The 21,551-nt window shown below is 44.0% G+C and overlaps 1 protein-coding gene across 1 annotated transcript in view; it reads right to left on the reverse strand.

Annotated features, from left to right (window-relative positions):
* LOC308289775 (calsyntenin-2-like) overlaps positions 1-21,332 on the reverse strand; it is a gene marked incomplete at both ends in the record, with an annotated part of 308,051 nt that extends 286,719 nt beyond the window's left edge. Inside the window, one exon of the mRNA XM_080731527.1 lies at positions 21,257-21,332. Coding sequence (XP_080587653.1) covers positions 21,257-21,332 — 76 coding nt within the window. The remainder of the gene's footprint in view (positions 1-21,256) is intronic.
* Between the last annotated feature and the right edge of the window lie 219 nt (positions 21,333-21,551).

The following is a 21,551-nucleotide window of genomic DNA, read 5'->3' on the forward strand; positions in this document are numbered from 1 at the left end:
AGATCTGCAGGGAGGGCAAAGAGGGACAGATCCTAAACTAAATGAGCTGCAGCTCCTCTGTGCTGCCAAACAAGCTGGCATGTTTAATGAATGAACACACACCCCTAATGACTCCAACATCTATTATTAGCTTTAAGTCCATGATATGTCAGGACGTGTGCCTGTGCGTACCGTATGTGTGCAACTGGGTGTGTGTGTGTGTGTGTGTGTGTGTGTGTGTGTATGTGTGTATGTGTGTGTGTGTGTGTGTGTGTGTGTGTGTGTGTGTGTGTGTGTGTGTGTGTGTGTGTGTGTGCATGCATGCAACTGCCTACAGTCTGTGCAAGTTTGTGTATGTGTATGCCCGTTTGTGTGTATGAATTTCTGTTTTTCATTTCTGACTGAATAAATGTGTGCATGAGAAAGAGATAGAGTGTGCATGTGTGTGTGTGTGTGTGTGTGTGCGTGCATGCGTGCATGTGTGTGTGTGTGTGTGTGTGTGCGCTCGCGCGTGCGTGCGTGCGTGTGTGTGTCTCTTCAGGGTGACTCTGGCCTTGCTACAGCACACGGCCAAACTAATAAAGTCAACACAGAGCTGCTCTCGGGGCAGCCGACTACAAGTCAAATTAATTTTGTATCTTTCCACTGTCCTTCACCCAACCTGTGGAATTTCCATAACAAGCTGGATGTGATCTCAGCAGTGAGAGGGAGAACAGACAGCGTGATAGAGAGTGTGAATAATAGAGATGGACGGCGGTATTTTTATGCACATTATGAAGTATCACATTGGAGAACGATGGAAAATTCCATTAAACTTTGTCCAAATCTAAGGCGCTGATGGCAGAGTGTTTGAGGCGCATACCACATGTAGGCTCTGATGGTTCAGATCAAAAGAATGTGTCTTTAGAAATGCATTTTGTCAAATGAATTATGATGCACGACTTGACTTTTCTCTCTGTAGAGCATTGTTGAACATTTGACATTACAGTATGTGAAAATAGCTAACCTACAAGCTTACAACACATCACAACGTGACATGTAATTAACCCACTAGCTCACTACGTAACACGTTGTGAGCTAGTAGGTTATTTATTCAACATTTAAGCAGGTGGTGAGTGATGATTCAGCCAAGAATAAGATGACACCAGGCAGTATCACAAGAAGAGTTCTGTAGTTAAATTGGATTTATTTTTTGGAAACGGTCCTACCTATACTCATTATTTCCCTTAATAGATTGAAAAAACAATATAGTTATCTCCCGATGAATCTCTTTTCTACATAAGAACGGAAAAAGAGTCAATAAAAGATTATTAAAAGTTTGCGCTGTCTGTGAAGCCTCATTTATTAACTGTGTCCATGGACATGACCATGAATGCAGCAAAACAATTATGGTTTCCGTATGAAGAAAAGATGGCTAACATTTTCGAATAACTCCACTACGTAACTAATAAATGTTCAGACAAGCATTTGTCACAATGTTATTTGTGATGCTGTGTATATAGCCTGGGTGCCAGCCTGTTCGCTGATTCAGTTGACTCGTATTTCAGGAAGCAAGTTGTGACGTAGGCGTCGTCGTTGCTGATTGGATGTTGTTCCAACGAATCAGAGTAGGGTTATCGTAGCAACGTCATCATAAACACACTCAGCACACTGGTGTGTTTGACACACATCACCAAAGACCAATCGGGAGCCACGGATGTGTGAATCCCGCTTCTATGTCCCACCTCCCCTTGGAGATGATGCGGAGAGACAAAAGAAATTTCGGAACGGAGCGAACAGGCTGGCATCCAGGCCACTGTGTATATGCAATTCAGAGATATTGCCGAATTTTCTTTCAACTCATTTGGTGGGGAGTGTGTGTGGATTTGCTAGTTACAGTAAGGTTAAAGGGGGCGTTAAAGGGGCATTCTTGTTGCCAAGTTTCTATCTTCCGCCACCATCCTCCCATCCCCAGGGGAGGACAGGTGACCCACATCCACACTCTTAACACTGGGGACTAGTAGAGCCAGGCTACTGGCTGTCATAACGATGAGACCATGAGATGAAGGGAATCAGAAGGAATACATAGCAAAGTCCCCCAGTGTGGGGCAAGTTTATCACCAGAGGCATGTTTTATTTTTTATTTTTACCTGGACCGCTACCAGCGGGCAGCCGGGCACCCAACCAGAGGCATTTTTTCAATTGGAATCTAGGAAATGCAGGTTCCACACAGAGATTCCAGACTAATATCTATACAGTGATATTTGTCTGGCCATGCCAGGCTGTCCACAGCCCTCCTCTGAGACACAGACAGAGTAGACAAAAATGGTACCATATTATAAAATTATAGTGAGGATCAGTCTTTCAATAGGTTGAAAATGGGTGAAATGGTTCTACGATTTTTGCAACCCATTTTTCTCACCCGGTGACTACCTAACCTGTAGTCCTGGTTTCCGCTCTACCCCTGCCGCGCCAGGGGACATTGGGGAGCACCCGGCTGGCTAGGGGTAGTATAGAAACCAGGACTACTGCATGTTTTTGTGTGAGGGCCTATGCCCAAGGAGATACGGGGAGAACATGCAAACTCACCACAGAGAGGCACTATCGCCAACCCCACCTAGAGTGTGGGTGCTGATGATGCGGTGAAAAGGTTCTTTAAATGAACGCAGGATTTTCTACTATGTGAAGACAGCCAAAGCCACAATGTGACATTGACCTGCAGCATCACTAAACGCTAAATCACACAATGACAGCTAATGTGTCATGTGAGGACACATGAGGAGCTGATAGCTGAGCTGCCTCATTCCCTTCCGCTAACTAGTCGTCTAGCGCAGCAGGTTCTCAACATGCAGGTCGGGACCCCCAGGGGGGTCCCCAAATTATTAGCTCAATGTGCAACATTGTTTTCTCATTGAACAGTAAACAAACCAACACAAAGTTTAAGTGTATATAGAGGTATATGCACATTTCTAAAGTGACAATTGAAGGACGTTTTAATATCTTTAACATGACAAATTAAACATTGGTCAAATTGTCAAAGGCAGAAATTGTGAAAATAGCCGATCTACATAAGCGAGGCGTTGTGAGTATGTAGATATGCAATTTTCACAATTCATGGGTTGCATTTGTAGTCGTACACCGGCCATGTTGAGGACCAACACAGGTGTTCTGATTGGCATAGATTAGTTCTAAGCCAATCAGACAAATTGAAACACCTGTGTTGGTCCTCAACATGGCCGTTTAGGACTACAAATGAAAACCATGAATAGAAACGTAGTATACAAAATGTAATGCCTCAACTCCCACATGCTCTTCCTACAGTATGAATACTTAAGTTCTGACTCTCTCTCTGTCTGTCTATCTGTCTGTCTGTCTGTCTCTTCTGATGGCTGTGCTGTTAGCTATCTTAGACAGTCCCAAAGGCAAAAACACACCGGGACAAATGAGGCCCTGAGCGTCCTGTTAAAAATGAAGAGCCCCTGCAGAGGGTTCAAGTCCCCTGGGCTCCTACACACACACATGCATACATACACGGACACACACACGCGCGCGCGCGCGAACAGACACACGCGCACGCACGCCTGCATGCACGTGTACGAGCTTAGACACCAGTTGGGGTATGCAATTACTGGGCTTGTGCGACACCATAGGGAAATAGGCCGCACCTTGAATGAGGGGGAATGAGGGGTTTGTGTGTGCGTGTGTGCGTGTGTGTGTGTGTGTGTGTGTGTGTGTGTGTGTGCGTGCGTGCGTGCTTGTGTGTACAGTATGTGTGTCAGTGACCCAGTTACGGCAATGGGATAAAATTGCTGCATTCGTGACAGGCCTTCTACACAAGGTCCCACCTGTTCCGTTCAAACACCCTACCTGTGTGTGTGTGTGTGTGTGTGTGTGTGTGTGTGTGTGTGTGTGTGTGTGTGTGTGTGTGTGTGTGTGTGTGTGTGTGAGAGAGGTTATGTGACAGATGTTTTGGAGTGAAGGACACAGACACATTTTAAGTAAGGGACAATGTCACACTGTAACCCATAAGACCTCAAAAGATAAACAAACATGCACACACACACACACACACACACACACACACACACACACACACACACACACACACACACACACACACACACACACACACACACACACACACACACACACACACACACACACACAGACTGACAAGTAGATATAGCCAGGCAGACACATTACAGTATGTACACACATTCGTTGACACAAAAAGTATTTTACAACAAAGTATTCAACCCAAACAAATTCCAGACTTTATACTTCTATTCCTCCATCTTCCTCCCAGCGGCTAAAGCAATTACTTTAAACCACTGAGTGTTGAATAATACAATGTTGCCGCTCCATGTAAAAGCTGTATGCATGCTGAGGTGTGAGCTGTGTGGTTCCACATTGAGACGTTCTACCGTCCATCTGCCAGTCATCAATCACTCGGGCAGCCCATCATTACTATGACAGGCTGTCAGATCCCTGCTGTGCTTTCACATGGCTATAACACACCAGTATGTATGCAGGCACAGATGTATATGTAAATTCAGAAAGTGCGCGCGCACACACACACACACACACACGCACACACACAACTGTCAGGTCGCATGTACAGTATCTACTTTAATGGTGTCTGCAAAAAGCAACCTCATGATGGCGCTAGAAGAGGGGCATGTGAGACATCAGGGGAGGAGGTTGTGGTTTGCCAGCCAAGGAGTGTGTGTGCAAAGTTTGGCATGGATAGGAGCAGCGGTGCCGGAGATAAGAGTAGGGCCAAAAGTATGATGTGACGTGACGGACAGACAGACGGAGGGACTGACTGACTGACTGACTGACAGCCGGTGGAGGTTTTGATAGTAACTGCGACCTGACGGTCGCAATAAACTCCTTGAACCTTGAACACACACACACACATGGTATTTACAGAAACACATGCATTCACACGAAGACCAAATCAAGCAGCAGTTTGCTTTCAGTACAACGGACAGCTCCTCACGGTGTGCTGTGTGTGTGTGTGTGTGTGTGTGTGTGTGTGTGTGTGTGTGTGTGTGTGTGTGTGTGTGTGTGTGTGTGTGTGTGTGCCCCATTGTCATCTTTCAGCACCAAGGACAGAGACATGCTTTTACATTGCCTGTCTGCTGAAGGGAAACTGAGAACCATCTACATTCCAGTTGGAAACAGGAACAACAAGCCTCACGCAGTGAGATAGCAAACAACTCAGATCAGGAACAGCGTGGCTAGCCAGCTTGTCGTCTATGACGCATCCGTTATAAAATGATGTAAAGGTAGGGTAAAGTGAAATTTGTTAAAATACGTGTTAAAATAGCTCTATATTCTGATAGTAGTCATCACTGTAGAGTGTTTGTTCACCCTGTGTGTCCAGCTCTTTAGTAAAAGAAAATATGTATATTCAGGACACGTAAGGATACTAATGTTATCCAATCAGGAGACAGAACTCAAACAGGATACAGGATTAACAAGTGAAATTTGAAGTGGTAACACCAAGAAATGAGCAGACAAAATTGGAACACTATAAAATTGAAGCTGAGAAATGGGTACTCTCTCCTGATTAGCTGAAGTTCTGCCACCCACCTGGAAATGTATTTCTTGTTGCGACCGAACGTCACAGTTAAGTATCCAGTCAGTAGGTCCGCGATTCCGTAACACCTCAATGTCTATAGCTGACCTCAATGCCTATGGCTGACCTGCCCGTATATGGAGGCTGACCTGCCTATATATAGAGATCCCTGAGGTCATCCTGCCCATATATAGAGATTCCTGATGTCATCCTGCCCATATATGGAGGCTGACCTGCCCATAATATGGATATCCCTGAAGTCATGGACCACCATATATATCATATGGCTGACTCATTCTGACATCACCAGGATGACTTGACCAGCTCAGAGGAGGGTTAGACAGATGGCCAAGACAGATGGTGCGACCTCGCCCTTTTCGCCCTTAGGCGTCTTACTGGTTTATTAAAGAGTTGGAGTGTGCAGCTCTTTGAGCTCTGCTAAACAGTAACCTGTAAAACAGTGCCCCTAAGGGTGGCTTTCTTATTATACACACTACAGTATTTCTCCCAAACTCACTTCCTGTTTTGAGCATGCAACAGCTATGTGCAGCTCTCTCTTCTAGTTGAAAAGTCTGGTCGAATATAAGTCTGTAAGTACTGTTCTTGTGTTTCAGTATCTCAGTAATGATGCAACATGATTGCTAGCTCCCCTTTTGAGAGCCAAACTGTGTATTCTCTTTGGTAAAAACGTCATGTTTGTTGCTATTCAATTTCAGCCCCAGTCATGTGACATGTTAACCTAGCATGTCAACCTAAAGGCTGCAATCCTACTGTGTGCCATGTTAGCCTATGCTATTCTGCTCTGAGCTAACAGTATAAGGTCCTAATGCTGTATTGTCTCTTCCAGTCATGTCTTTACCTGTGCATTTTGGGGGTGATTTAATATTATTATTTTCGGATTTTCTATTCATGCCACTTAGAATAGTGATGTTAAAGTGCCCTTTAAAAACGGATTTACATACACTAGTATTGTGCAAAAACTGCACTTCTTATGCACCTTAACTCCATGTTTGAAGCTGCTTTCTTAGCTGGGCAATTAATGTGGTTTATATTATATAGATGCTAGTTTCATGTGTGAATGTTTAGTTGAAGTTCATGTTTACAAGTTACTCAATGTACTTAAAAGCATTGTTAAAAAGGTATTTACAGTATTTACAGTGGAACACATCGTAACAAATGTATGGTGTGTGTATTTCATGTCATTTCAGTTCTACAATTAAAAGATATATTAAAAGAAGGAAAGGAAAAGAGAATCAAAACCCAAAACAAGACTTTGCCTTCAAATGGAAATCAGTCTCCTCCTCGTCCTTTTTTTTGGCTATCTGATGTTAACTGTCTGTCTAGCTCTGCAAGGATTGCTACACGCATAGCGAGGGCAGAACAGTAGAAAGACTTCATCACGACAGATTCATCTTCTAGAAAACAACTTACATGCATACTGCATTCAGCTTCCTTTTTCAAACATCAGTGTCACACTCATCAGTGCAAAGATGCATCAGCAACACACAGACGAAAAGGCAGAGGTGCAGTCGCGGCACTCAGGCTCCAACGCTTCAAGACACACCCGATCGTCGTCAGCAAGCGCTGCTGCACTCCGAGCACGAGCAAAGGCAGAAGTGGCACGTACACAAGCTGCTTATGCTGAAATAGAAGCTAAAATGATGATAGAACAGGCTCAAGTTCAAGCAAAGATGCACGTTCTGAAACTGGAAAAAGATGCAGCAGCTGCCTCAGCCGAAGCAGCCGTTTTTGAAGCTATGGAGGAAAATGAAGGCTTTGGGTCACAAGGTGAACTTGAACTCCAGTTCAGACCACTCCCATCCGCCCAAAGAACGTCAGAATACATACTTAAACACGCTAATGGAAATGACAGTGAAGCCGCTGCAGACTCAGGGTCATTGACAGTACCACAAGGACTTGAACCTACTAACAATGATCTAGATGTGCACAATACTGCACCTACTAACAGTGTTCCAGCCTCACATTACACTGCAAGAGATGGTAACAGTGTTCCAGCCACGCACTACACTGCAAGAGACCATAACAACGTTCCAGCCACACACTACACTCCAAGAGACAGTAACAACAATACAGATACACACTATACTGCAAGAGCCAGTAACACAAATCCAGCCACGCCTTACCCTGCAGGAGCCAGTAAAAGCAATGCTGAACAATTCAACAGTATGCAGTGGACACCTCTTAGCACCTATGGTCAGATGTCACCCATGCCAGATGTAGCTAAGTACCTGATGCGTCGGGAGATGATCACCTCTGGCCTTCTCAAGTTTGATGACCAGCCTGAAAATTATTGGGCATGGCGATCAACATTCCTTGCAGTTGTTAAAGAGCTGGACCTGGACTCAAGAGAGGAGTTTGATCTCCTAACAAAGTGGCTCGGCCCCCAGTCAACAGAGCTTGCCAGAAGGATGCGAGCAGCGCATATCCATAATACAACTGCAGGTCTTAACATGGTCTGGCAGCGGCTCGAAGAAAGTTATGGATCACCAGAAGTCATCGAACACGCTCTGTTCAAGAGAATAGAAGACTTCCCAAAGATCTCTTATAGAGACAACCAGATGTTACAGCAGCTCGGAGACCTCCTACTTGAAGTTGAATACGCAAAATCAGGAGGGCAGCTACCAGGTTTGTCAATCCTCGACACACCACGTGGAGTTAATCCAATTGTTGAAAAACTCCCATACGGCATACAAGAGAAGTGGGTCAGCCAGGGGTCACGATACAAAGAAGAGTGGCGTGTCTCTTTCCCCCCCTTCCACTTCTTCTCCCAGTTTGTTCGCAGCCAGGCTAAAACAGCAAACGATCCAAGCTTCATCTTCGCTTACAACACACACATAAAAGCAGACAAGCCCCTGAATCCCCCCAAGACACCTGTATCAGTAAGAAAGACAGAGGTCACAGCTGAAGTTGCAGCTACTCTTTCGAGTGCACCGGAGAGAAAGCCTGAGGATCCAGGAAATATCTGCCCAGTGCACAACATGCCGCACCCTCTGAAAAAGTGCCGTAGTTTCAGAATGAAACCACTGGAAGAGCGCAAAACTTACCTGAGGGAGAAAAACATCTGCTTTAAGTGCTGCTCTTCAACCATGCACATAGCAAAGGATTGCAAAACTGTCATCAAGTGCACAGAATGCAACAGCGACAAGCACATATCTGCGCTACATCCTGGCCCAACACCATGGACCTCTGCTAGCCTAGAGACTGCAGCAGAGCAAGGCGGGGAGCAAGACCTTCCTGAAAATCCAGAGGTTAACTCAAAATGCACTGAGGTGTGTGCAGGAGCTGCAAGTGGAAGGTCGTGCTCAAAAATATGCTTAGTTTCAGTGTATCCAGCTGAACAGCCTGAACGGGCAGTTCCTATGTATGCCGTTTTAGACGATCAAAGTAACCGATCACTGGCACGATCAGACTTCTTTGAACTCTTTGACGTAAAAGGAGGTGAAGTCCCCTACACCTTAAAGACCTGCTCAGGTGTTGTGGAGACTTCTGGAAGGAGAGCGACAAACTTTGTTGTTAAGTCTATGGATGGACAGGTACAGCTCAATCTTCCTACACTCGTCGAGTGTGATAGGATCCCAGACGACAGGTCTGAAATCCCCACTCCAGAAGTAGCACTCCATCATGATCATCTGAGGCCAGTAGCAGACAAGATACCTCCACTCAACCCTGACGCCCAGATCCTGATCCTCTTAGGGAGGGATATCCTAAGAGTCCATAAAGTGCGGCAGCAACACAATGGAAAAGAAAACGATCCCTTTGCACAAAGACTGGACCTGGGATGGGTCATTGTGGGGGACGTTTGTCCAGGGAAGGACCACAAGCCTAGCACCATGAGTACATACAAAACAAATGTATTGCTCAATAGACAAACCTCCATTCTCAGCCCATGTCCAAGCAGATTCCAAGACAAAGAAAGAGCTGACATGTCAGCACGACCTCCATCTCTTCAGAACGACAAGGAGTCTTCAGCTCTCGAGAGCGCTGTCTTTAACCGGACTCCTGACAACGACAAGCCGGGCCAGTCAATTGAATATCAAGACTCCCTCGCTATCATGGATCAAGAGGCCTTCGTCGATGAGACCAATAGTTGGGTGAAGCCGCCATCCTTTCACATCCCACAACGCAGTCTTCCCAACTATGCACAAGCCTCCCTGAGACGCACCCTGGATAGAAAGCCAGCCACGAGACAGCACTTAACTGAGTTCATGAAAGACATCTTCAATAACGATCACACTCCTTCAAGCACTTCCAACAGTGCCACAGTCATGGCATCATTCCCTGCAGAAGATCTCGCCAACACTCCAAAGGATCTTGAACTGGGAATTGACACTCTACCCCTGCAACAAAGTCTTGGTCTGGTGTGGAATCTCCAAACAGACTGCTTCACCTTTCAAGTGTCGAATGAAAACAAACCTCAAAGTCCTTCCCCGGTGCCGATGGAAGAACACGTAGGTTGAATCTTCAGCCAAGATACTCTTAAGGTCTTAGGCCCTTCTCAGAAACTGTTCTCCTTCTATCAAAGGATACTTAGCTTTTCTTAAAGGGCCCCTAAAATGTTGTCTCTTTAATAGTGGTATGTAATACCAGGCGGGGAGTGTGCAGCTCTTTGAGCTCTGCTAAACAGTAACCTGTAAAACAGTGCCCCTAAGGGTGGCTTTCTTATTATACACACTCCAGTATTTCTCCCAAACTCACTTCCTGTTTTGAGCATGCAACAGCTATGTGCAGCTCTCTCTTCTAGTTGAAAAGTCTGGTCGAATATAAGTCTGTAAGTACTGTTCTTGTGTTTCAGTATCTCAGTAATGATGCAACATGATTGCTAGCTCCCCTTTTGAGAGCCAAACTGTGTATTCTCTTTGGTAAAAACGTCATGTTTGTTGCTATTCAATTTCAGCCCCAGTCATGTGACATGTTAACCTAGCCTGTTAGCTTGTTTACCTAAAGGCTGCAATCCTACTGTGTGCCATGTTAGCCTATGCTATTCTGCTCTGAGCTAACAGTATAAGGTCCTAATGCTGTATTGTCTCTTCCAGTCATGTCTTTACCTGTGCATTTTGGGGGTGATTTAATATTATTATTTTCGGATTTTCTATTCATGCCACTTAGAATAGTGATGTTAAAGTGCCCTTTAAAAACGGATTTACATACACTAGTATTGTGCAAAAACTGCACTTCTTATGCACCTTAACTCCATGTTTGAAGCTGCTTTCTTAGCTGGGCAATTAATGTGGTTTATATTATATAGATGCTAGTTTCATGTGTGAATGTTTAGTTGAAGTTCATGTTTACAAGTTACTCAATGTACTTAAAAGCATTGTTAAAAAGGTATTTACAGTATTTACAGTGGAACACATCGTAACAAATGTATGGTGTGTGTATTTCATGTCATTTCAGTTCTACAATTAAAAGATATATTAAAAGAAGGAAAGGAAAAGAGAATCAAAACCCAAAACAAGACTTTGCCTTCAAATGGAAATCAGTCTCCTCCTCGTCCTTTTTTTTGGCTATCTGATGTTAACTGTCTGTCTAGCTCTGCAAGGATTGCTACACGCATAGCGAGGGCAGAACAACGGGGAGATCCCTGTTACTGAACAAACACTCTATAGCAATGTTTACTGTCAGATTCAGAATATAGAGCTTTAATCAAAAATAACTTTTTGTTAAAAAAATAGATATCACTGAATTATTCAAATATCATACTGTAGAAAGCGGAATAGGCGACTAGATATGTCATGCATAAAAAACCGCAAAATAACGATATATACATGAATGCACTACTTTGCACTGACATTATGATGAATTCTGAGAAAGAAGAAAAAAAAAAGACAAAGTGTGGTGCAACGTACCCGTCTTCAGAAATACGTGATGAGTCAGATTTCAGTAAGTGGAGATACAGTAGCTGTGATAGCTAGGGCCTAATAACGTACGGGGAGATAAGACAGGTGTAGCACAGAGAGAGCTCCTCTCCTATCACTTGCAGACCATCATTAGCATCTCAGCTGGGTGACAGACGCTGCAGCATCTGCTGGCAGGCTGGACCCACGCCAGGGCCACTGAAACGCACCACCACCGGATATAAAGAACACACATAGCTAAAAAGATGTGCCCTTGTCCTCTTCTCCCCTGCAGGCTATGAGGGTGCGTGCGTGTGTGTGTGTGTGTGTGTGTGTGTGTGTGTGTGTGTGTGTGTGTGTGTGTGTGTGTGTGTGTGTGTGTGTGTGTGTGTGTGTGTGTGAGTGTGTGTGTGTGTGCATGTGCACGCACGTGTGTGTGTGTATAGGCACACTTAGGGGCATGCTTAGGTACCTCAGCATCTATGCTGCCAGCTCTTGTTCGGGTTGTAAGTGGAGAGCATATGGGATGACAACTGTTGTCTTCATGGGGAAATGGACAGATTAATTGAAATTGAGAACAGATAGGAGAACAGACACGCAAGTGATGAGCATTTAACACGATCATCAAGGCAAAATCACACAGGGGCTGTGTGTGTGTGTGTGTGTGTGTGTGTGTGTGTGTGTGTGTGTGTGTGTGTGTGTGAATCAATTGTACATATTTTGTTTTGATTGTATTGTATATTGATTGATCATATTGTATTGGTACACTTCTGCTTTGGCAATGTAAACTTATGTTTGTGCCAATAGCCCTTTGAATTGAAATGAATTGAATTGAATTGAATTGTTGAATTGAATTGAATTGAATTGAATTGAATTGAATTGAATTGAGAGATGGGATTTGGGAAAAACATGAGCTAAAGAAGAAAATAAGAATTATTTCAATTAAGTAATAAGTGGGTGCCTGTGGAGAATGCTCTCAACAACCAATTAAAAATGACTAATGTAATGAATACCAACCAGCTCCCCACTACTCTCAATGGCACTGTCTGTGCAGTCTGTCTGACAAAACCGATGTATTTGCAACCAGTAGGCTTTCAAGGAACAGGGGTGCAATAATAAAGATTGATGAAAATCTCATAAACATGAAACCATGACTTGAAATCACTTACTCTCAATGTCTACAATAGGGCTGGATGATATATTCTTCAATAATTATGTTGGATACAAAAGTAGGCAACATCATAAATATTGAATACCTATCAGCAACTTAAATGAGATTTTTATGTGGCCAATTATGTTCCTTGAGTACCGGGCCAATGTCATTGATCTCGACCCCTCCTACTATCAATGTCAATGATGAGCACCTACACATAACTGAAAAAAGATCTATGTGTTCCTGTTCCAGTGTTTTAATTTGAAATTTGGGCAGGCACCATATTTATTGGCTTAAATATTATATTGTCATTATGATAATATTGTAGTTGAGGATATCGTTCTCTCTGCATCTAACATTGTGTGTTAGGTTAAATAAACAATAAGTATGAAATAATGAAGGGCCAAAGGGGGAGGCGTATACAGCACAATCGAGGTGACTACTGCCTAGAACTGATATCACCCATGCTGGGTGAGTCAGCGCACCTTGGTGTCTGAGACCTCCCACAGGATGAATCACCCTGCTGCCAAACTAACTTTCATTTAATCTTAACTCAATGATCTCGACGTCATCACAGCTGCCTATAAAGCAGCAGAGCCAAACTTTTTGATTGACTGATTGATTTGAAAGCTCGAGAGCTTTCTGTGGTCCTTTGAGTGCAAAGGACCACAAAGGACGACAAAACTGAGTGCATGCGGGGTATCAGGGACATACAGAAAAATATTATCAATAATATATACACTCTTTTTCAACCAGTAAAATGTCTAAGTATAACTCAACTAATTCGGTTCAGTTGTCTCAGAGTATAGCCTCGTCCCTCAGACTCATAAGTCTGTGTCTTCCTGTCCATTATCAAAGCCGGCGCTCGTCTCAGTGTGGTACATTTATCAAACATGCGGAGATTAACGTACGACACAGAAACAAAAGCTATTCATTTTCTCTCCTTGTCTGTCCTCCCTCTGCAATTCCCTGCATCTTCTCTCTCTCTATCTCTCTGATCATTTCATATGAGGTCAGACAGATCCAGCTGGTGGAGAGGGAAGGTTCATACACACACACACACACACACACACACACGAGCACGCACACACACACACACACACACACACACACACACACACACACACACACACACACACACACACACACACACACACACACACACACACACACACACACACACACACACACACACACACACACACACACACACACACACACACACACACACACACACACAGTGATCGTCTGGCTTTTACAAATGGAGAGCGTGGTGCTGGTTTTGGGGGCGTGAGAATGATTGGATAAACCACGGAGAGAGAGGAGGAGGGGAGAAGATTGAAGTGGTGGCAGGTGAGGACCTCAGGAACACTGGAGAGCACTTGGATGCCACAGGCCAACCCCCTGACAACAACTGACTAATCTATGTGGCAAGAAGCACTTAAATCCTCTACTGAGGTAAATTATCCTGTCTAGATGTGACCGCCACAAACACACACACACACACACACACACACACACACACACACACACACACACACACACACACACACACACACACACACACACACACACACACACACACACACACACACACACACACACACACACACACACACACAGAGTAAGAGTATTAGGCCAAAGAGTGGTCCATGTTACAACACTTCACGCATTTTCAATCTCATCTTCGTATAATTGGTCTTCACTAATGTGCATTATAAGATCCATCTACTCACTCTGCAGCCTCATTGGTAGGCTGTAGATACTGATAGCTCAGAAACTTGCCGACCAACGACATCATCAATAGGGATTCCGAGCTAATAGCAACTAAAGTCTTTCTCTTCTTAGAAAGTTAGTGTGCTGAAATAGAAGCCATATAGCATTATATTTATCACTTGTTTGAACATCTGTCCACCGATGATGTGTCACTAGAGTGAAATGCTCTCGACAGGCAAATGAGGCCATGGTAAATTGTCATTATCGGCGATACAAACACATTCAAGCTGAAAATAAGACAGAACTATCTAAAGTCAACCCCAACACCACCAAAGAAAAGCAACAGTGTAGTGTAATATGAAAAAATGCCTGTGTTATATGCTTAAATTCATACAGTTAATCATGTATTCATTTATTCATATCATCATGTATTCAGATCGATCGAAGGAATGGATAGATTGTCAGTAAACTACATTTAGCATTTTGAGATTTAGAACAAATGTCAAACTGTCAAACGAGAAGACGCTTGTTTGCATTTTGCTGTGCACGAGTAGGATATTTAATTTAAGTCAGTCCATCCATGACTAACTGTTGCACAAGAAGTGCATCGCTTTTCTCAAATTCTCTCATTCTGAAAATGAATGGTGCCATATTAGTTGCAGCAGTATTCTAAAACAAAACAAATAATATATCTCTGCACTAGAGTATGATAACCAGTACCAGAAACTGATAGAATTTACTGGGGTGACTTTGCAGTGAATATGCCTGCTTTCTAGCTGGGCATTGCAATGCACAGTTTTGTCCATTAGTTGTGGATTTGACCTTGACCTACCAGTTAGCAGCTGCATAATGATACAGAACTGAACAAGGAAATTAAGCATCATTATAGCTATAGGTATATGGTTATTATGCCATATCTATCAACCAGTCACATTGTGTGACCCGTCATCCACTTTGGTTTGATTAATGTGTTCGTTTCGCGCTTTGCCCTGCTTGAGTGTGAAACGTAAAAAATTGAATATTCATGAAATTAAATTGAGCATAAATACCTGTATGATGGCACCATGACACATACTTTCACATTCGGCGAGACCACTATGTATGAGTGATCTTAAAGTTATATTAATAAAGTTTCTTTAGGCATAAATTTCGTGTGATTAAATACATACAGGTAAGGAACTGCTCAGATGGTTATGGTCAGGCACAAAACGGTGGTTAACATTAGGGGTTGGGATAGGCTTATGGTTTTTGAAATTCTTTGAAAGGTTTGACAATTTAGTTGACATGGTTCACATGGTGTGTGAGTGAGTTAATTTGCACATTTACACAAAAACAGGACTAAACGAGAACACTGACATATTAAAATGAAGTGGACCAAAGGACCCATAAGACACTTCGACCTCAAACCGCATTGTAACTGCACCTTTGCTCACTTTTTGCCATCCCTTCGTCCTGTCCTCTCCTTCACTCTCCTCTCCCTGTCCTCTCCTGTCATCTTGTGTCCCCGTCCTCTCCTCTCCCTGACCTCTCCTGTCATCTTCTGTCCTCTCCTGTCCTCTTCTCTCCTTCCCTGTCCTCTCTTCCGACAGACTGCTCAAACACACAACAGGTTCTAAGGTAACAAACAGAATTCTACAGAAGATCATCATCCTCTCGTCATCTTTACACTGTACAGGGTAGATCAATGGTCCTTGACGTCTGAACATCAACTGCCAAGTATGGTCTGCCATGACCAGTCAGAAGAAGAAGAAGAAGACAGGGGAGACGCCCATCCTCTTTCTGCTCCAGTCAACTCAGTGAACCACCTGAACTACACACTAACACTATCTGACCTCACGCCCACATCTCCCCAATTCCCTCGTCTCGAAGAAGGTAGTAAATGAGACTAAGGAACATAAGGGCAAAAGAATAGAAAGAAAAAAGGAGAAAGATATATGGAGCAAGTCGAGAAAAAGACAATTTTTAAGTGTAGGCCACACCGGAATACGAATGTCTTAGATAAGCACATTATAACACCATCTGATAGCTGCTTTCAGGGACTAAGGCTTTTTCAATACCACCCGCAATGCCTGCATCTGTGAAAATATACTGTGAAAAGTAAATGCAGATCCATGCACCAAAAAAGATTGAGAGAAAATGAAAGTATATGTTGGATGTAAATCAAGCAATAACCGACATGGCTCTCAGTAACCAGCGTGAGAGCTAGCATACACACATACACACACTAATAACTTGCAATAGCACTCAATTATTAACCTATGTCCAAGTATCTGCAGCTCTTCTCCTCCAGACTGCATACTGTATAATACCATAGTAGACCGTAAAAAATGACAGCATGATCCCATGATTGGTTTCTACAGACCGTAAATGAAGCCTATCATCTTTCTATATCTGGTCTATTTCCGGTCCGAAATGTGAACGGAAATGAATGCTATTAACACAAGGGCGGTTCTTCACTTGGTAGAACCAGTAGAATGCTAAACATAACCTACTTTATCATTCATTTTAAAATGAATGGGACCATAATTTACTAAACGCATATCATGATGATTTAAAAAAAGACTTTAAACTAGCGATTGAAAGCATAGTGTTTATGAAAAGGTTTACTAAGGTAATAAAGTGTAAAGTTAGCCCAAAACCTCATTGACTCCCATTAAAATTATAATGTATTGACACCACCAAAGGTGAAATAGTGACATCTGCTGGGTCACTAATAGGAACGGCAGGCTCAACAAGAACCCGGAAATAGGCTTCAATGACAGTTTACCCCCTCGTAAAATACGCTAGTGCGGGTTTCCCAACTGGTCTGAGCACAACGGTGGGGGCGTGGGTGGGTGTGAGATGTAAGGGAGTGCTTGTTTTGTCGGTGGAGACGACGGAGGCGCGCCGTCTCAAGCGGACTTGAGCCATGTGAGACACCGGTGAGTGAGCTAAAGCGAGCGAGTCGCCGTGTCGAGCGTTGCGAAGTCCGCTTGAGCCGACTCAGCGCCATCCGAGTTATGTACCGATAGGGACAGAATCGTAAATCTTCGTTCCCCCGACTTTTGGCACCTCTGTGCGGTCCAAGTGAACACAACGGAGCATTCCCTGATTCCCTATAGCTCTGGTTCAGCTCAGACCCGTTGACAAACAAAAGGTCACATATTATAATACACATAGTCAGACAGTCATAGCTTTCTATTTCTGATCTCAGGACAGTGTTAAGATTGGTGACCTGCATGGCATTCATCCATACCAGCCCCTGAATCCACAATGATCCATGTTATCTATGAGCTGTACAGGGATCAGCTTCTCTCCATACTGTACCTCCATCGCACTGAGATCAGTCAGGCTTTGAGGCTGAAGATGGAGCAGTGTTCTAGGGGGCAAGTAAGGCTCCCTGGTCCCAGCGGCCCAGATTTAAGCCATGCATTGATTTATGTAGCGCTCCCATAATACACTTCCCCTCTCCGGATGGGGGACATAAATCTGCCTCTTGTTTTTGTCACACCTCTTTTTTTTATTTGCTGACGGGATCTCCAATTCAATCTCCACATCTCTCTCTCTCTCTTCCCCCCCTCTCTCTCACCCACACACATGCAATTATAATAACCTTAAGGGCAATGTCAACACATGCAACAAATCTTCAGGGTCAGGTTTCAGAATTCAGTCAAATAGGAATTATATACACTGGTTTTACTCAACAGTAAATCTCATTACCAGGCCAAGCCTGAAAATGGCATTCTAACTAGGTGGATATTTAAAGGGAAAAAAGTAACAGTATAAGGTGTTTATCAGGAGAACTATGAAGCTGCCCAAGGTTCTATCCACAAAGAGGCTCACAGCGAGAAGCCAAATTAGAATACATACATTGCAGTAGTAATGAGCTATCTAAATTCAGAGTTCTTATTGCTTGGGATTACATAAAGAACTGGGCTCTGCATGGGAAGCGCCGGCTGGCAAAAAAAGAAAGTCTGATTTCTGCTTCTCGCCAAAAGAATCCCCCTGTCAAGCACAGACACTCTCCTGTACTGGGGGAATCGTTTGAGTCTCGCTGTGTATCTGTAAATGCAATAATACCTCGGTAATAGGCATTTGGCAATGCCTTGCCCATTTCTGCATAGTTGGCTGCTGTCAACATGTCAGCTGCACTCCATCACTCTCTCTTGTGGGCACACACACACACGCACGCACAGCACGCATGCGTGCACACACAGAGTGCCAAATGCCACTGATCACCCACACCTTTGACTTACAACACACACTCACTGTCACACACTCTCTCTCACACACACACAGACACACAGACACAGACACAGACACACACACACACACACACACACACACACACACACACACACACACACACACACACACACACACACACACACACACACACACACACACACACACACACACACACACACACACAACCTCTGAAAGTGTAAATGGATGACTTGAGGGTGACTATGATTAAAGGAATTTGCACATCCCTAGAACCCTAGAATGAAACGGTAGTTAAACAGCAAATGACAGGAGTAACGGTGCTTCAAAGTTATCTAGAAAACAGCTTGGCATCCTCCTGCTCCGGAGGTGCCTCTCTGTCATTAAACAGGACACGGATGCACCATTTCACTTGTCATTTGTAAAATTAAAACAGAAAAATGGACACGGAGGAGCTCCGGGTGGAGGTGGGGGGTGTCTGGATGTATAACACTTTGCATTTGTCATTTCTCGGGGCTACGGCTGCTGCCAATTGGAGTGCGAAATAAGATCGACAACATGGGGCAATGTTGAAACGGGTAGAAGACAGGCCTGCCTGAGACAATGGACTTCTTATTTTCCCCTGAACGTAGCCCTGCTGTACTGTGGCCCAGGGGACTCAATTAGAAGCATGGTGTGCTTGTGTTTTCCACCCCCATTGACTCGGCAGTAATTTGTTTACTTCACAGTGACGCTCTGGAAGGAAAAATGTTTCCTGCGAGTGCAGCTACGATCCTACCTGCAATGTTACAATGTGTGCATGAGCTACAACTGTAGGCTGTATACAGCTGATACATTCCAACATACTGTTATACAATATGCACCTCTGAATGTGCAAGCATGACGACACAAGCACACACAGCACAGCACAATATAAAGATACAAAATATTGTTGCTCGCAGGCGAATACCATTGAAACAAAGCCAAACCCTGACCTCTGGATGAGGTCATGGCCTGTGGCATCTCCATTAGCATATGTCTACAACATCCAGACCACAGACTGCAGCTGAAGACAGCCAGTCAGGCAGTAGGCCAGCAGGGAGTCTCTCTAACCATTTCAGGGAGATGAACAACCATTGCTAGACAAAAATGACAGATGTTAACGTGCTATTCGACAACCTAAACAGCAGTGCCAGTCTACAGGGAGTTGATTAGCCCTGTACCTGTTGATCCAGCTGTTTCTTTATATGACACATGCCAAGCTAACAACAACACAACAGACTCTCTGCAGTATAGCCACACTCATAGGCCGGGCATAACTCAAGATGAGGAACAAAGCTGGCAGCAACATGATTGATACACAGACAGTAACACGTGGATAAATGAGCACTAAAGAATAATGGTGGCAGTGTCTCAGGGGGAAGAGCAGTCGGCTGGGGTTCATAAGTTCCCGGTTTGATACTAGGCTATTACTCCCAGTATCATGTTGATTTGTCCTTGAGCAAGACACTGAACATCTACCTGCTCCAACGTCCAAGGCTTCAAATAGTTAAGATGGGTTCAGACTTCAGAGGACAACATAATGCAACTTTCCTTCCATCCATATATGCAGTGCACACTGGACTTAATTAAGAAACATGTCCAAATAAAGTCATAGGAGCTGGCCAGTTTAATTAAGGTTCACAGAGAAAGTATAAACATTTGAATATGTGAACATGACCGATTACAATTATTGTCTCTAAATTCTTCCAAAAGTACCTATTATAGCTAATTGATATGTATTGCATATCAAGTCTATGAACACATTTCTGCTTTTAAATCCAAGTGAATTATAGACATAGGCCTATCTTAATCTCCAATGTATAACTAACTGACCTGAAGCACAATATAGCCCATGCACCTGCTGTGAAATCAGCCTGAATCTGTCTGTTCACTCCTAGGCTATCCTATCCACACAGTCAATGCAGCAGCAACTGTTTGTTTCTTCATGCATCATGAAGATTAGATAGGTCACTTGTTTCTAACTTGTTTGCCTAATCAAATCTATGTATAATAGCCTACAAGTAGGCCTACCAAGTTGGTAGTGGTATGATGTTGGTAGCCTACTACCAACATCATAACGATTTATGTTGGTTTGCGGGGTGGTGGTGGGGCGTGCGGGCTATTTTACAGTACGTGATGGGATTGGGGATGCAAAGAGTAAGCTGTTAAGCAAAGCAAACGTTTTTTAGTAACAGTAGGCCTACAGTAGCCTACAGTAGCCAACACTTGATTTATTTTGGACTTGATACAATGGAATGTCGCTGTAAGAAAGTGACACGTCCCAACAACAACAGCCTAAACGCTGCTCTCCGAGCATACCTTTCCTAAAGTCAGTGACCCAAAAGCATATCAGTAGCCTCCTAGACAGACTGGATTCCATTCAGAACACAGAAAGCAAATGCACAAACCTCGGCAAAAAAAAAAAAAAAGCTTCATGATACAATCTTTCTCTTTCACCGTGCATCCATCCTCATATCTAGCCATAAGTCATAACTCTTGTAGAGTGCTTTTATTTTGGGACGTTTACGAGAAACGTCCCAAAATATAAAAGCACTCTACAAGAGTTATGATTTATGGCTACCTCATATCTGCTACCTGATGGAGACGCCCTGGCCGGCCACGGCCACCTGCCCAGTGCCAATGCCCACCTCTGACAACAACATGACACACACAATCACTGTCAAATGCGCACCACAGCACGCAGGGCATTTCGGTGTGGGTGGTGTGTGGTGGGGGGGAGGGGGGCGCACCTTGCCCTTCACCTACCTTTGCCGGTGTGTGCGGCGGCGACGCACAGCAGCCCAACAGCAACTAAAGCCACCACGTCGACTATTCTCAGCATCTTCTCTCCGGTAAAGAAGCGGGGGGAGAAATTCAGCGGTGACCTCTTTCCTCTTCTCCGTTTCTCTCTCTCGCTCTCACGCGCGCCTTTTCGCCCTCTCCCTTGAATTTATCAGTGTCCCAGCTTTTTGCTCGTGTTGTGTCTTCCTCGGCTTGTAGAATATCTCACGGACAAGACAGGTAAACTGACAGACAGACGACTGGTTAAGCTGCACCACAG

The sequence above is a fragment of the Nannobrachium achirus genome (assembly GCF_963921795.1).
Source record: "Nannobrachium achirus genome assembly, chromosome: 8".
NCBI classification, from domain to species: Eukaryota; Metazoa; Chordata; class Actinopteri; order Myctophiformes; family Myctophidae; genus Nannobrachium; species Nannobrachium achirus.